Source organism: Miniopterus schreibersii (assembly GCF_964146895.1).
Source record: "Miniopterus schreibersii genome assembly, chromosome: 14".
In the NCBI taxonomy this organism is placed as follows: domain Eukaryota; kingdom Metazoa; phylum Chordata; class Mammalia; order Chiroptera; family Miniopteridae; genus Miniopterus; species Miniopterus schreibersii.
The window spans coordinates 54,675,860-54,691,282 of NC_138114.1; the positions used below are offsets into that span (position 1 = coordinate 54,675,860).

General features: G+C 54.8%; 1 protein-coding gene across 1 annotated transcript; it reads left to right on the forward strand.

Annotated features, from left to right (window-relative positions):
- Positions 1–836: 836 nt before the first annotated feature.
- Positions 837–14,875, forward strand: OAT (ornithine aminotransferase). The gene is made up of 11 exons (XM_081158661.1): positions 837–930; positions 3,786–3,861; positions 4,930–5,157; positions 6,386–6,610; positions 6,704–6,799; positions 9,388–9,515; positions 10,129–10,251; positions 10,719–10,847; positions 11,571–11,684; positions 12,569–12,713; positions 14,147–14,875. The coding sequence occupies exons 3-11, from the start codon at positions 4,959–4,961 to the stop codon at positions 14,305–14,307; spliced, it is 1,320 nt and encodes a 439-aa protein (XP_081014787.1). The 5' UTR covers positions 837–930; positions 3,786–3,861; positions 4,930–4,958; the 3' UTR covers positions 14,308–14,875.
- Positions 14,876–15,423: the final 548 nt, after the last annotated feature.

Genomic DNA, 15,423 nt, shown 5'->3' on the forward strand with positions numbered 1-15,423 from the left:
GGGTTCTGGAAACCCTTCCCTTTAGCCTGGGGTTCACATTGCCCCCCCCCCCGCCCCCCTGCGCTGGCCGCAGCTTACTTCCCCACGGCTCTGGGCTGCCTGTCCACATTTAAACGGTTTCTTTAACAAGCAGGCCTCAGGTGTACATTTGGGAGGAGCCATCTGTTTCCCGCGGGGACCCCGACTAATCGGTCACGTGGGTCCAGCGGGACGCGGTGCTGAGCTCAGTCCCACGTCCCCGCTGTGGCTGCCCGGAGAAGTGTGGTCCCACGCGGGCCGGCCGTCCCTCACCTTTGCTTAGATAACCCTGGGTGCGCAGCTCGCCCTCTGCCAGGCTGTCACCCAACACACGACAGAAACAGTGCAGAGCAAACGGGGGCCGAGTCCCTTCCGACGTTAAGGCGAGACCGCCCCGGACGACCCGCTTTGGGTGTAATAAGGGCTGCGGGCGGCGCCGCAGACGGACTGACAGCGCGCGGGCACCTGGTCAGCCTCGGGCGGGACTGGGGGTGGCAGCGCTTCCCAGGGGCGCGGGGCAGGGCGCGGGGCAGGGCGTGGGGCAGAGCCCGAGAGGGTCCAGCCGCGGCTCCCCCTTCCCGCCCCGTCTTCCCACCCGCGGCCCTCGGGCGCCGGGCGCAGGGACCCGGCGGCGGCCGCAGGAGCGGGTCCCCAGGCCCGCGCCAGCCGCTCACACCCCGCACCCCGCACCCTGCACCCCGCGCTTGCAGGCGGGGCCCCCGCGCGCGCTCGCCCGGCGGGCGGGGCGACGCGGGCCTCGCTGATTGGTGCGCGGCCCTCCGCGCCAGCCAATGGGAGGCGAGGGCGGCGGGGGGCGGGGCGGAGGCCGCGTCTTAAGCGCTGTGACGCGGCGCGCCGGCCGCAGCCGGGCGCTGGGATCCGCGGGTCGGGGCGGCTCCGACGTGCGGCCAGGTATCCGCGGGGGGCCGGGGAGCGGGGGCCCCTGCGGCGCGGGCGAGGCGGGGGCGCGGGGTCCCCGGGCCGGGCCCCGGGCGCGCGGGCGGAGGGGGCGCGCTGGGCCTCCGCGGGCGGGCGGGCTCCGCCTCTGCAGCGGGCGCGGCGTCACGGGGCCCGGCGGCCGCGGGCGCGGGCGGGAGCCGGGCGCGGGGAGCCTGTGGATGTGGCACCTGCGCCTTCCAGCGAGGGCGGAGCCGGCCCGGCGGGGCGCGCGTGTCGGCGTCTGGGCTCCGCGCCTCCCGCGCGTTGGGGCGCCGGCGCGTGGGGCGGGGGCTCCGGGCACCGCGGGCACCCCGGGGTCCTGAGGTCGGCCTGGGGGTCCCGAGGTCGGCCTGGGTGGGACGGCGGCTCTGGTGGTGCCCACGGAGGCCTCCCCGGCAGCTCCTGGGCCCTGTGGCCGGCCGGCTGGCCTCTCCCCTCCCCCATCCCTTCTCTTTTTCCCTCCGGCCTTCGTCCGAATAGAAAATTAGGGGACTGGGGCTCGCCTGACGGTGAGTAGCCGCGTGGAGTAGCCGGTGCCGGGCCTTCCGCGTGGGCCCCGCGCGTGGGCTCCTCTCCCGGCGGCGCTGAGCGTCCTACCTGCCGGCGGGACTCGGGGACACCTGTTCCCAGCGCCCCGCTGCGCCTCCCTTTGTCTCTCTCTCTCACCTTCTTGGGGTTCGGTTTTTCCTGCAGGTTAAGTTGTGATAAAATAGGGGGCTTAGGAAGGAGCGGCTTTGGGACGAAGTGGCTTCAGCTGAAGAAATTGCTCCCCTCCAGTTCCTGGGGGCAAACTCGTCCTTTGGGCTCTCGACCCAAATTCCCGGTCGGAGCCGTTCGGAACCATCCGAGACGGACGTGCGAGGGGGAAAGGCCGCCTTCACTAGAGTGTCCTGGTTCCTTCTGGGAACCGAGCAGCTCCTGCCTGTGGGCAGGGTCCCAGGATGAAAGGATCTTTTGATAAAAACAGGACTGAAATTTTAAAAAGCTCATTGTTTAGGGTTTACAGTTTTTCTTGGTGTTTGAGGTTAATTTTGCACCCCCCTGCCCCCCGAAACCCAGTAATCTTTACGCAGGTCCTGTTAGTGTTTCCCCCACACTCTGCCCTTGTTTCCATTACCCGCCTGCCTGTTTTCTGCCCTTGCCCGAGTTTGCCAGGATGGGCCCGGCCTGGGCATTGCTAAGCAGTGATGAAGGGACTGTTTTTGGAGGTGCTGAGGGTGTCGTTCAGCTGAGCCAGTCCTTTTTCAACAGCCCTGCGCGAGGTGCTTGCCAGTGACACACTGACGCACTTCAGTTGAATTGTGGCCAGATTACATAAAAAAACACAACACTTTTATTGGCAGAACTTTTAAAATAGGACTATTTGTTGTGAATGGTTACCTCAAGAAAAGTAAATATTTGACAAATAGAGTAAAGCCAACTTTGTTCAAGTGGAATATTTTAAGTGTTTTTGTTTTTATTGGATGATGAATTTATGCTGGTTTTTCTCTGAGTGAGTTTAAAATATAGTGTTTCACAGCGTGGGCTAAATTAACTTCAAAATGCAGCCTTTTGCGTACCTGAAAAAGCAAGAAGAATTTGTAGCAAACTATCTGACCCTGCAGCTGAAAGAATTAGGAAGCTCCCCTGTGAAGCCGTCTGGCCGGGGCTTTTGTTTGCTGGGAGTTTTTTTATTACTGTTTCAATTTTTATTGGTGGTTATTGGCCTGTTCAGGTTTCCTGATTCTTCCTGGTTCAGTTTTACGTGATCTCACTCATATGTGGAATCTAATAAACAGAGTAGACTGAGGAACAAAATAGATCTGGAGAGACAGACTGTGGAGGCTCGGAGGGAAGGGGTGGGGGAGGGGTGGCATAACCCAGGGACACAGACAATGGCGCGGTGAGGGCCTGGGGTGGGGGTGCAGAGGGATCAGTGAGGGTGATAAAGGGGGATATCTGTAGTACTTTCAACAATAAAGATAAATTAAAATTAAAAAAGTCAATACAGACATACTTAAAAAGAAAGAAAGAAAGGTCCAGGGCCTAGGTGAGTGGGAGGCCTGGATGTCGTTCCTTACAAATGAGAAGTACCTTTAGGCACCTGAAGAATGCTTCTGATGACTCAGGAGACAGCAGAGCATGCCCCCCCCAGCGCTAAATAACTGGATCGGAAGCTCCAGGCCAGTTTTTTGGTGCACATTTTGGGTGGAGTTGTAGGTTAATATACTTAAAATGTTTTTCCTCATTATTTACATTTTTTGGAGGAAAAATTCCTATGTTGCAAGGACCATGGAACAAAGAAAAGAAACAACCTCACAGACCAGAAGTTACTTTCAATACCTGCTTACTGGCTCCACGGTTCAGTTTTGTTCTGTATTCTCATGCACGTGGCATGGGGCTGTGCTGCTTTATGTGAACGATCCTATCACTTCAGACAAGGAGATATTTATGTTTTATTGTACATAATTGAACCATCTACAGTAGCATTGTTTTAGAAATAAAGACAAATGATTTAACTTTTTTTAAAAAAATATATCTTCATCAATTTCAGAGAGGAAGGGAGAGGGAGAGAGAGAGAAACATCAGTGATGAGAGTCACTGCCCGGCTGCCTCCTGGGCGCCCCCTGCTGGGGATCGAGCCTGCAGCCGGCCTGTGCCTGGCCTGGAGTGACCCGATGACCTCTGGATGGGTCGATGCTCAGCCAGCTGGGCTGCACCAGCCAGGCCGGTCTAAGGTTTATTATGTAGCTGTTTTTGTTGTTGATACATAGTTTTCTTTGAGGTAAAATGTGTTGGGAGCTAAGGAACCTTCTCAATCATGCATGTAATTCTGCATTTTATTTCAGGAGTTATTGGACCCTGAAGACAGTCCCTGGATCTCGGGTTGACAGTCTGTATTCTCATCTGAACCGCGGGTAGCTGGTGAGTGTGGCACCCGCGTGCTTGCTAATTCCTGAACGCCCGGGTTTGCTGGGTGTGCCGAGTCACAGGGCACCGGCCGAGCTCCAGCATGAAGTTTTGCTGACTTGGGGGGTCCCCGGGTGCTGGGCCGTTGTGCCCCCACATGAGCACCTTTGGGTGGCTGCTCCGTCTGCGAGGCCGGGCAGCAGCCAGCCCTTCAGTCAGCCTGTGGCTCGGCCTGGCCTGATCCCCTGGTGGGTTTCTTGTCCTTGACGTTCTCCGAGCGCTGAGGACGTAACGTGTCTGTGTGTTTGTTACAAACCATCACATGGTGCGGAGGGTGCCGTGAGAGGTAACCGCCCCGACACCCCCACGGCTCTCTCCCTTCTGCCCCGACACCCCCACGGCTCTCTCCCTTCTGCCCCGACACCCCCACGGCTCTCTCCCTTCTGCCCCGACACCCCCACGGCTCTCTCCCTTCTGCCCCGACACCCCCACGGCTCTCTCCCTTCTGCCCCGACACCCCCACGGCTCTCTCCCTTCTGCCCCGACACCCCCACGGCTCTCTCCCTTCTGCCCCGACACCCCCACGGCTCTCTCCCTTCTGCCCCGACACCCCCACGGCTCTCTCCCTTCCGCCCTGGACTAGCTCCTGGCACTGTGTCCGTCCCGTTGTCGCCCTGGCCGGGCTTCACTGTAAATACTTATGTCCTGTTCCCCTTGTTGGTCTTCATGCTTCCCAAGGGTTTCGTTTTCTCTCTCTCCCTTTTTTGTTTTTTGGTTAATTCTCAGCCAAGGATATTTTTTCCATTGATTTTTAGGGAGGGAGGGAGGGAGGGAAAAGCATCTGCTGTGGGAGAGACACGTGGATTGGCTGCCTCCTGTACTCACCCCGCCTGGGCCAGGATCGAACCTGAGGCCCTTTGGTGCACGGACCGACCCTCTAACCACCGAGCCACACCGGCCAGGGCTCTCACTTGTTTTCTTGATTCCGTGGTGGACTGGGGCACGTGCTCAGTGACATTTAGAGCCGACGCACCGCGACTCGGGAGGTTCTGCCCCTTGACGCCCTCTCCTTTCTTTGGACAGGTTGGCGGCCTTGCTCCTTGAAGGACACGATGTTCTCCAAACTAGCTCGTTCCCAGACCGTGGCCGTGCTTCGCCGGCGAGCGCACTCCTCGGCGGCCTCTGCTGCGTCGGTTGTGACTAAAAAAACAGCCCAAGGCCCCGTGTCCTCTGACTATGTTTTCGAGCGGGAAGCGAAGTACGGCGCCCACAACTACCACCCCCTGCCTGTCGCCCTGGAGAGAGGAAAAGGCACGTTCTGAGTTAATCCAAAGTCCCTCCTCTTTTGCTTTGAGACCTTTTGTGAAATTTGCTTTTATACTTTGTCGGCATCCGCTTTCCAGGGCCCTTTGATTTCTGTGCTGCAGGTGAGGCTAGTCGAGCGTTTGCTGAGTGTCCTGGCGCCCGCCATGCGGGTGCAGTGGGCACAGCGGCCCTGCTGGGCGGGGCGGGCGGTGCCTAAGCAGGCGCCGGGCGCTGCTCTCAGCTCTTCCCTTACACTGGCCTCGGCTTCGCTGGAGACGGGGAGAGAGGTGGTCATGCAGCACCAGGACTTTTCTCTGCCAGGCTGCTCGCTCCGCGGCTGTACCCCCCGGCTGTGGGGAGTTCCAGCTTCTCTCCGTCCTTGTCGGCACTGAGTGTCCTTTCTTTCTTTAAAAAAAAAGAAGTGTCTTTATTGATTTTAGAGAGAGGAAGGGAGAGAGAGAAACATCAACGATGAGAGTCACTGATCGGCCGCCTCCTGCGCCCCCCACCGGGGAGGAGCCCACGACCCCGGCCGGTGCCCTGACCGGGCATCGAGCTGCGACCTCCTGGATCTGGGCTGACGCTCAGCCGCTGAGCCTCGCCGGCCGGGCTGTCCTTAAAAACAAAATTCTAGCCATCTTCCTGGGTGTGAAATGCTGCAGTTGTGGTTTGAGTCCCTTTCTCTAGTGACCTGCGATGTTGAGCGTCTGTTCTGGTGCTCCTTGGCCGTTTCCATGTGCTTCGTATAGAAAGTGCTCCTTGGAGAGATGCCCTCCGGGTTCTTTGCCCACTTCTTAATCACGTTGTTTGTCTTTTTGTTGAGTTGTAAGAGTGCTGGGTACTAGGTCCTTATGAGATAGATGTATGACTTGGAAATATTTCCCGTTTTGTTGGCTGTTACAGTCAACTAGTCATGGCTTTTTATGTTATGTGTAACTTCTGCCTTTAAATTCTGACTTACAAGCTCTAGTTTTCTGGGAGTGAAATTCCACTCTAGAGTTTATCAGACCTTTTTATGCTACGCCGGTCGTGTTCAATGTTAACTTGAAGCTGCACAGATAAAATATAATTCTTTATAGACCAGAGTTTATGATGCTTGAACTAAAACATGCCTTAACCACAGTGCTGGCAGTCCTAGGTTTTGAACTTTATGTGATTTTCTAAAATTACTATTTTTTTATATATATTCTGGACTTTGTGATTTTTCTAAAATTGTTTTTCCTGTATATTTTAGGTGTTTACCTGTGGGATGTGGAAGGCAGGAAATATTTTGATTTCCTGAGCGCTTACAGTGCCGTCAACCAGGGCCATTGTCACCCAAAGATTGTGGACGCTCTGAAGAGCCAGGCGGACAAGCTGACCCTGACATCGCGCGCCTTCTACAACAACGTCCTCGGGGAATACGAAGAATACGTGACGAAACTCTTCAACTACCAGAAGGTTCTCCCGATGAATACAGGTAACGTTCATTTTCTGTTCTAGCTGAGCAAATAGTTTCAGTATCGTCTGATAACTGAAAACATTTAAAAACGGAGACGTTTTCTCCCTGTAGGAGTGGAGGCCGGAGAGACCGCCTGCAAGCTTGCCCGGCGGTGGGGCTACGCGGTGAAGGGGATCCCGAAGTACAAAGCCAAGATTATCTTCGCAGGTGCGTGGCCTTCGGCCCCTGCGCTGTTTCATATGTGCCCGCAGAAGCCTCCATTGACTCCAGAGAGAGGAAGGAGAGGAGAGAGAAGCCTCAGTGACGGGACAGAGTCACCGGCTGCCTCCTGCGCCCCCTGCTGGGGATCGAGCCCAGACCCGGGCCTGTGCCGACCGGAATCGAACCCTGACCTGGTTCACAGGTTGACGCTCAACCACTGAGCCGCGCCAGCCTGGCAGCACCCTGTGCTTTAAACACTATTTTTTACCATTTTAACTTACTGATGAAATATTGCTAATGTGTGTGCTTCATACGTGATATGATACAGTATTTGTTGAATGCTTTATAAAAATTGAGAGATTTTCTTTTCTTGGGTTTATTTCCAGATATTTGTTCATATACGGGATTTTTCTCTCCTCCATAACTTCCTGCTTTTCTCTCCCCAGAATGAGTGGCTTGATGAAATATTCCTCATCTGCTCTTACCCCTTGCATAGCAGCGTTCGGGTTGGCTGGGTGGCCTGAGGTCGAGCGTTTCGGCGAGGTGGTCGAGGCGGGGCTGTCACAGTGGGCCATCTCCTAGGTGTGAGGAGTCACGTTTGGTGCCGTATGGTTGCCTCAGGCTCTTAGGAGATGTCGGGAGAGGAGGCCGGGGATTGCCCGGATGTGTTTCTGGGGACGGTTGAGAGGAAGGACTTGAATACTGATTGGGGAGACCAGCAGTTAGTTAGGATATAATCTGACTTTGGGAATCATATTTAAAAAGATTTTGAATTGATAGTTCCTTTCATCCCTTCATTTGCGTACCTGTTATTTCTTAGTGGCTCTGCCTGCAGCAAATGAGTGGAAGTGGTGGAAGTGGAAATCCCTTGTCTTGTTCTAGGTTCTGTCTTTGAAAAGCTTTGATTTTGATTTTAAATTTTAAAAACAATATGGATAAATTTATCACGGTGCGTGGTCAGCATTCACTCTTGTGATAGTTAACGTCATGAAACACTGTCCTGGGAACAAGTGAAGCTACATTACAAGCCCCGCGACACAGCAGAATCCGGAGTCCGACTGGTGGGCAGCCGTAGCTGGTGTTTTGGGGGGCAGGTTATTGCTGAAGAGGAGACTTGGCACAGCTCTGTGCCCTGCCCCTGGAATCTTGTGCCTTAGTCGTAGGAGAACGTAACTGTGCCAAACAGAAATGACCTTTCTGGTGATCTTCATTCTTGTAGCCTGTGCCCGGTCTCTTTCGTATTAGCTGCGGGTGCAAAGGTGTTTCACCCGCGTATTGAAGGAAGCCGGTGAGTCTGGAACAGGGACCGCGAAGGCTGTCTGTCCCCAGCCGCGAGTCCTTCTTACGCAGGGCGAGCGGCGAGGGAGGCGGCTCGAGGCTGGAGGGCGGGTGGAGGAGAGCAGATGGCTCGTGGCCCGGTGGGCGCGTTTCCTCTCAAACCGGCCTGGTGAGAGCCAGTGTGCCGCCGCCTTGGGCAGCTGGGGTGCGGCTTACTCACGGCCAGGGCCTTGCAGGAGGAGCGCTCAGAGCTGCTGTGAAGCCAAAGCACGGTGACTCAGGACTGGGCTAGTGGAGTCGGTGCTGGCAGGGGTGGTGGGAAGATATAAAAAAAAGTAGGAGAACCAGGCCGGTGTGGCTCAGTGGTTGAGCGTCAACCCATGAACCAGGTCACAGTTCGATTCCCGGTCGGGGCACATGCCCGGGTTGCGGGCTCGGTGCCCAGTGGGGGGCGAGCAGGAGGCAGCGGATCAGTGACTCTCATCACTGACGTTTCTCTCTCTCTCCCTCTCCCTTCCTCTCTGAAATCAATAGAAACATATTAAAAAAAAAAAAAAAGTAGTAGACCCTCCAAGTCTCTCTTGTTTTGCATTGCTTCCTTCCTTCCTTGAGTGTAACCCAGTCGAAATGTCCTCGTGCATTTGCTGTATGTGCGGTTTCTGTTTCTCCCCAGCTGGAGCGTCAGCTCCCGAGGGCAGGGGGCTTGCCAGTCACCGTCACCACTGTCTTTCCAAACCTAGCACAGCCCTGACAGCGTCAATCACATTTATTAATGAAATAGACTAATGGGTAGGAAACGTTCCTGTGCGGAGGCAGACGTCTGTCCCTGAGTACGTAGAGATTATAATACCGAGGAAGGCAAAGGGAAGGTGTTTGGCTCGCCCGAGGATATGTAAACTCATGTTTTAGACTCGCCTGTGGCAGTGGAGTTTTAGAAGGAAAATTGCTAAATGTCTACGAAGGATATTGTCTCTCGTACCATCTCCATAGAAGCACTGCCTGGAAAATCCCGTGTTGGATGCCTCGCTGTTGGGGCCTGGGGTTATTGAGAGGAGGCAGGCGTCTGCCCCGGGGGGACTTCACAGTGGGAGTTCAGTGACGGTGCCCGACGTCGCCACGGCGAGGCCAGGCCTCGGTGGCCACGTGGGCCGTGGGGTTTGATACCAGTTTTTGTCCTAACAAGTGGAAGCTCACTGGCAACTCTAAAGCAAACCCTTGGTATTTCAGAACTCGAACTTCCTGAGGGATTTTTGGGGGGCCGTGCTGTTTAAATTTGGATGTTTGTTTGAGACGGTCACTGCACTGCTGTTTTCTAGCTGGGAACTTCTGGGGCAGGACTCTGTCTGCGATCTCCAGTTCCACAGACCCCAGCAGCTACGACGGCTTTGGACCCTTCATGCCGGGTTTCGAAATCATCCCGTACAACGACCTGCCTGCCCTCGAGGTACCTCGCTGGCACCGCGCTGTGGCTCACGCTGAGTGGACGTGAAATCGTGGAATGTGTGAATTAAACACAGACGTGGGACCAATGAAAACCCATCTCACTTAAGTTAGGCTAAGATTTCAGACTATTTCTGTGATGGTCACACGTCAGTTAGTTCCCAGCATGGGGAAACTGAGTCCCGTGGTCTGACCCCGACAGTCAGCCAACACTTCAGACTTGTATCCTGTATAAATACTAACTTGAATAGTATTTGTTTAATTACCAGATACAACTCAATTTTCAGCTAGCTTTTAAAAATTATGAGTGGAGGGCTTGTTAAATAAAAAGATTCACTTAAAATGGCTTTTAAAAAGGCCATTTTCTTTCATTTTTACAGTACATTTTACCATATATTAGAAAATGTAGGATAAAACCGCTTAAAACTGAAGCATTGGGAGTTTTTGGTATTTGAATGTCAGTCAGATGTTATACTTTGAAGTCAGACTATAATGTAGTGTGAAAACGTAATTTGTGTAATTATTCTTAGCAGGAAGCTTTGTATGTGCGCTGTGTTTTCAGAGTCCCACGTTGGCCGGAAAGCAAGTTGCTAAAATGTATTTCTGTGTTTCGGCAGCGTGCTCTTCAGGACCCGAACGTTGCCGGGTTCATGGTGGAGCCGATCCAGGGTGAGGCGGGCGTTCTTGTCCCGGACCCGGGCTACCTGGTGGGCGTGCGCGAGCTCTGCTCCCGGCACCAGGTGGGCCCCTCTCCTCACCTGCGGGCGTCCCGGGCTTCACCGGCGGGGTCAGGGCGGCAGTCACCCGCCTCCCCACTAGGGGGAGGCATCGTCCTTGGAGCCTCCGGGCCGACTTCTAAGTTCTCTCCGCTTCCCGCCAAGCTAGTAAATATTTACTAGGAAGTAAATGTTTAATAAATGTTTGTGGAATAAATAAGTGAATTATTTCCAGAGGTCGGTTCTATTCCGAACCCGCCCCCAGAGCCTCCCTTGGCGTAAGTCCCTTTCCGCTCGGGCCCTGCGGGGTGGCCTCGGGGAGGGGCTGCCGCAGGAGGTCCCTGGCTGTCTCCGGGGCCCCCGCACGCTGCTGACCTTGCGCGGCGGTTAAAACACCTTCTCAAGTCTGTGCGGGGAAAGTAAACTATAGATGGCTATTTCCCTGTGGAACCTCAATCGATAGTTAATGCCGTTGTGTTGCTTTTCGATAGGTTCTGTTTATCGCGGATGAAATACAGACGGGACTGGCCCGAACCGGCAGGTGGCTGGCCGTTGATCACGAAGACGTCAGGCCTGACCTGGTCCTGCTCGGGAAGGCGCTGTCCGGTGGCTTGTACCCGGTGAGTGGACTGTCGGCCTCTCTTTCCGTTCCCTACACTCACGGAGGCAGACCCGTTTATATCGGCCAGGGAGACAGCGGTGCTTTCCTTAGAGCCTAGCTTTACTCCGTGCTCCGGAGGCCACCAGGCCACGCCCGACAGCTCATCGGAGCTCCAGGGGGACCCGCCTGGTTAATGTTAACTGAAGAATTGTGCGCCTCGGCATTGGCTTCAGCGTTCGGTTTGGGAGGGAACATTTTGCCCCGGGAGCATTGCTGTGGACCCTGTGCTCTCCTCAGTTGTTCAGAAACAACGTCGCCGGTCCTGCGGAGGGCAGAGGGGCGCTGCGCTGGCTCTGCCCGTGGCCGTGCTCCTCGGAGCCCGCCGCCGGTGCTGGGCCGTAGGGCTTGGAGGGCAGCGCAGAACCGTGTCCTCTGAGCAGTCACGATGCCTCACGGGAGTGGAAGGAGTTCTGAATTATGGGAAGGATTCTAAACTAATGGTTGCAGAAGCAGCGTGTGTCTTAGCTCCGAAAGGCTGCTGTTCTGAGCCATCGGCGCGCCTGGGGCGTCTGGGCGGCGGGTCAGGGCCGCTTGTGCCTGCCGCTGAGATGGCAGACGTGTGGCTCCTGCTGGCTGCGGCTGGGTCTCAGGTTCACTGTCCGCTTTGTCAATATTTGTTCCTGGCACGCCAGGAGTCAGAACGGCTTGGGAAACGGTTTGGGTGGCTCTGGATCTCTTTCAGGTGTCTGCGGTGCTGTGCGATGATGAAATAATGCTGACCATTAAACCCGGGGAGCACGGGTCCACATACGGGGGCAACCCCCTGGGCTGCCGCGTGGCCATTGCGGCCCTCGAGGTAAAGACCGACGAGGCCCCGTGGGCTGAGCTGCGGTGGCTGAAGTGTGAGCCCCTGGGTGCAACGGGGAACCTAGTAAGATTGGAGAGCGAAGGGAAGACTGTAGGGGCAGGGCGTTCTCGGCAAGTCGTGTAACTTGCCTTGGCTCCTGGGAGTTGTCCGTGGCGTCCGATGTCTGTGCTGCCCGGGGCTCGGGTCCCGTGGGCCCTGGGGCCCCCCTAGAGCTCGCTCTGAGCCTGGCCTGCCAGGCTCGCTCTTTTTTGTTTTCGAGTTCAGAGAGGAAGGGAGGGGGAGACAGAGAGAAACATCAGTGGTGAGCGTCGCGATCGGCTGCCTCCTGCGGGCCCCCACTGGGGGACACGGGCGTGCGCCCGGCCGGGAATCGCACCTCGGCTTCGTGTTCCTGGGTCGGCTCAACCACTGAGCCACACCGGCTGGCGCGTGGTGCTTTTTAAGTGTATGTTTGAACAGTTTCAGGTTTATTACTTGGGTGCCTACCAAAGCCATAAAATGACGTAATCTCTAAGAATGGACTTCTTAGGGGAAAAAATAAAGGAAACTATTACAGTTAAAAAATTAAACTATATTTAGTCCATTGATTTATACAACTAATAAGAAAGTGTCAGTTGGTATTTAACAAATATTAATCCTTAGTTTGCCATAAAGTCAGATTGGTGATGGACTTGTGACTGAAGCCAGGTTCTGCCCGAGCTGGCTCGTGTTTAATTTAGTTAGAAATGAAAGCGGCATCGGCTTGGAAAAACAGAAATGGAAGTTAAAGTCCCTGATCTCGCCCTTGCTCTGCGCACAGCCCACTGTTCCCTCCGTAGAGCAACGTAAGGAAACGGCAGCCTTCACATGGGTGGGTTTCTTGTCAACTGCAGGTGCTGGAAGAAGAGAACCTCGCGGACAACGCGGACCGGATGGGCGCCCTCCTGAGGAATGAGCTCATGAAGCTGCCCTCGGACATCGTGACGGCCGTCAGGGGGAAGGGGCTGCTGAACGCCATTGTGATCAGAGAAACCAAAGGTGCGGAGGGGGGCCTCTTCTCAAGGCTTTTTTTTAAAATCCTCACCTGAGGATATTTTTTCCACTGATTTTTAGAGGGAGAGGGAGGGGGGAGAGACGTCATGCGGGAGAAACATCCGTTAGTTGCCTCCCACCCCAACCGGGGCTGCGGATCGAACCTGCAGCCAGGTACACGCCCTTGACCAGGAGTCAAGCCCAGGACCCTTTGGCGCGCGGGCCGACGCTCTAACCGCCGAGCGCGCCGGCCAGGAAGGCGTTTTCATAGGAAGAGCTGAACCATTGGGTGTCCTGCTGGACTCCTGGAACTCTGGGCCGGCCGCCTGTGGGCCCGGTCGTTCGTGCTGAGCATGATCTGATTTATTCAATAGCCATAAAAATATAGACGTTTCCTGCACGAGGCCTGTTTAGATCATTGGACCAGGTTTTGTTCCTTTCAGACATTTGTGTTCTGCCTTCGGTTAGTGACGTGGCAGGGAGACTTACACCTGTTTTCTGTTAGTCTTTATAGAGCATTTTCCTTAAGTTTCCTCTTTGCTGTCTTTTTCTTTCTCACTTTTTTAAAAAAAAACATGTTTTTATGTTTTTATTGATTTCAGAGAGAGAGAGGGAGAGAGAAACACCAGTGATGAGAGTCACTGATCGGCCGCCTCCTGCTCGCCCCCGACTGGGGATGAGCCCGCACCCCGGGCCTGGGCCTGACCGGGAATCGAAGCCCGACCTCCTGGATCCTAGGCCGATGCTCAGCCCTGAGCCGCGCCGGCCGGGCCTCCTCTCTCACTTTAAAACTTACGAGCAGACGTGGGAACAGTGGTCACAGTGAGATAAATGATGAAGATGGTGGTAGAGTGACCGGAGCTGCCACGTGACTGACCATTGGGTGTTTCAGTCAATCTTTTGTAGCCCACAAGGGTCCCTTTGCTGTGGTAACACTTGCTTTTAAAGCAGTGGTTTCAGCCTTGGCTGCATTTGAGAATCGCCCGGGAGCTTTTATAAAAGTTAGTCAGGCCCAGCCCCAGCCCGAAGATGCTGATGGGATGGCCTGGGGCCCAGGGTCAGCGCACAGCCGGGTCGCGATCACGCCCTCAAACGATGAGAGTCCAACGGTGGGTGTGGGGTACGCCCGCCCTGTGCCAGCTAAGTGCCCGTTTCGTACCCCGGTGCTTTCTGCGCTGGCTCCTCATGTTTTGGGTGCAGCGGCCCCAGCACAGAGCTTTTCCTGTTGTTTGTCACTGAAAAGCTGGCAGAGCCCGTGTCTGATCGAACTCGGGGTCCGACTGGGGGATGCGCTTGCTGACAGTCGCTTCCTTCTGAGGCCACCCCGGCGGCCTGCAGCTCCGGCTGCCCCGTGGGTAGCGGGGTCCGTGTGCCGGGCTCCTGCGAGGGGCGTTGGAACAGTGATCTCTGACCGGTGCATGTGGACCGTTTTCCTTTAGATTACGACGCTTGGAAGGTGTGTCTGCGGCTTCGAGATAACGGACTTCTGGCCAAGCCCACCCACGGCGACATCATCAGGCTTGCGCCCCCGCTGGTGATCCGGGAGGACGAGATCCAGGAGGCCGTGGAGATCATCAACAAGACCATCCTGTCCTTCTGAGGGCGGCGCCTCCCGGGGCGGGGCCCGCTGGACACGGCGGCCGGCCACGTCCCGTTAAAACTCTGCGTTGCTGCTCTCAGCGCAGGCACATTCCACTCCCCTGTGTCTCTAAGGACTGTTTTTTAAATATGTTTTTTTAGTTCACACATACTAGGTGAGATTTGTAATCGTGCAGTGTGCTGTGTAAGAGAAGGCGGTGGGTTCTAGACCCGACTGCGTATTTTGTGCGCTACAGTGACATGCACCGGTCTGTATCTTTAATCAGCATGTATAATTTATATAGGTTTTTATTGTTTCCTTGCTGGTGTGAATGTATTATATTTCAAAAAGTTGTATGGGGTTTTACACAAGACTGGTTTAACCTTATAAAGTTTAATCAATCATTGAATTTTAGGAAGGATTAAATGGTTACGCTTATAAAGATGTTAGCCAACACCAGGACGTGTCATGATTTTGAATTAAGAATTACTGTTCAACATTCCCAAATTATGTCTTAAGCGTTGATATAATTTGTAAAAAATTCAGTTTTCCTTTAAATTTAAAATAAAGTTTATATTTAAAACCCCTGTTTTGTGATCCGTGTGTCGTTACCAGCGTGGGGTGTCTCTGATCGCCTAACACTTCAAGGCCTTTGAGACTGTTCTTTGCTTGCTTTAATTTCGTGTTTCCTAAGACTGTTGCTGTTCCTTTGAAATGTAATTGTAAAAAGAAACTCTCTGTGATATTGCCTCCTCCCCTTTCGAAACCATTGCTTTTCGTGTTTGTGGACGTCTACGCAGCCTCCGCTTATCCGAGGTTTGCTTCCCGCGGTTCCAGTTACCTGCAATGTCTTACCCCGTGGTCAACGGTGGTCCAAAAATATTAAATGGAAGGTTCCAGAAGTAAATCATAGGGTTTATTAAAAATTTTAAAAAATAGATTTCTTTGAGAGAGAGGGCGGGAGGGAAACCTCGATTTGTTGTGTCACGTGTTTCTGCGCCCCCGGTGGCTCCCGTGCGGCCCGACGGGATGGGCCCTGCGCGCCTGGCGGGAGGACTCTGACCCGCCCAGCTGCCGGGCAGCAGTTCAGAGGTGTTCCTGTGCCCCCGGGGCCGCCTTTCCCGCCCGAGGTGCGCC

Excerpts from the sequence above, each read along its gene's own strand:
- OAT (XM_081158661.1), top strand. The coding sequence starts at position 4,959 with ATGTTCTCCAAACTAGCTCGTTCCCAGACCGTGGCCGTGCTTCGCCGG. Across the intron at positions 6,611-6,703 it reads GGTTCTCCCGATGAATACAG|GAGTGGAGGCCGGAGAGACC; the intron begins GTAACGTTCATT and ends TTCTCCCTGTAG. Across the intron at positions 9,516-10,128 it reads ACGACCTGCCTGCCCTCGAG|CGTGCTCTTCAGGACCCGAA; the intron begins GTACCTCGCTGG and ends GTGTTTCGGCAG.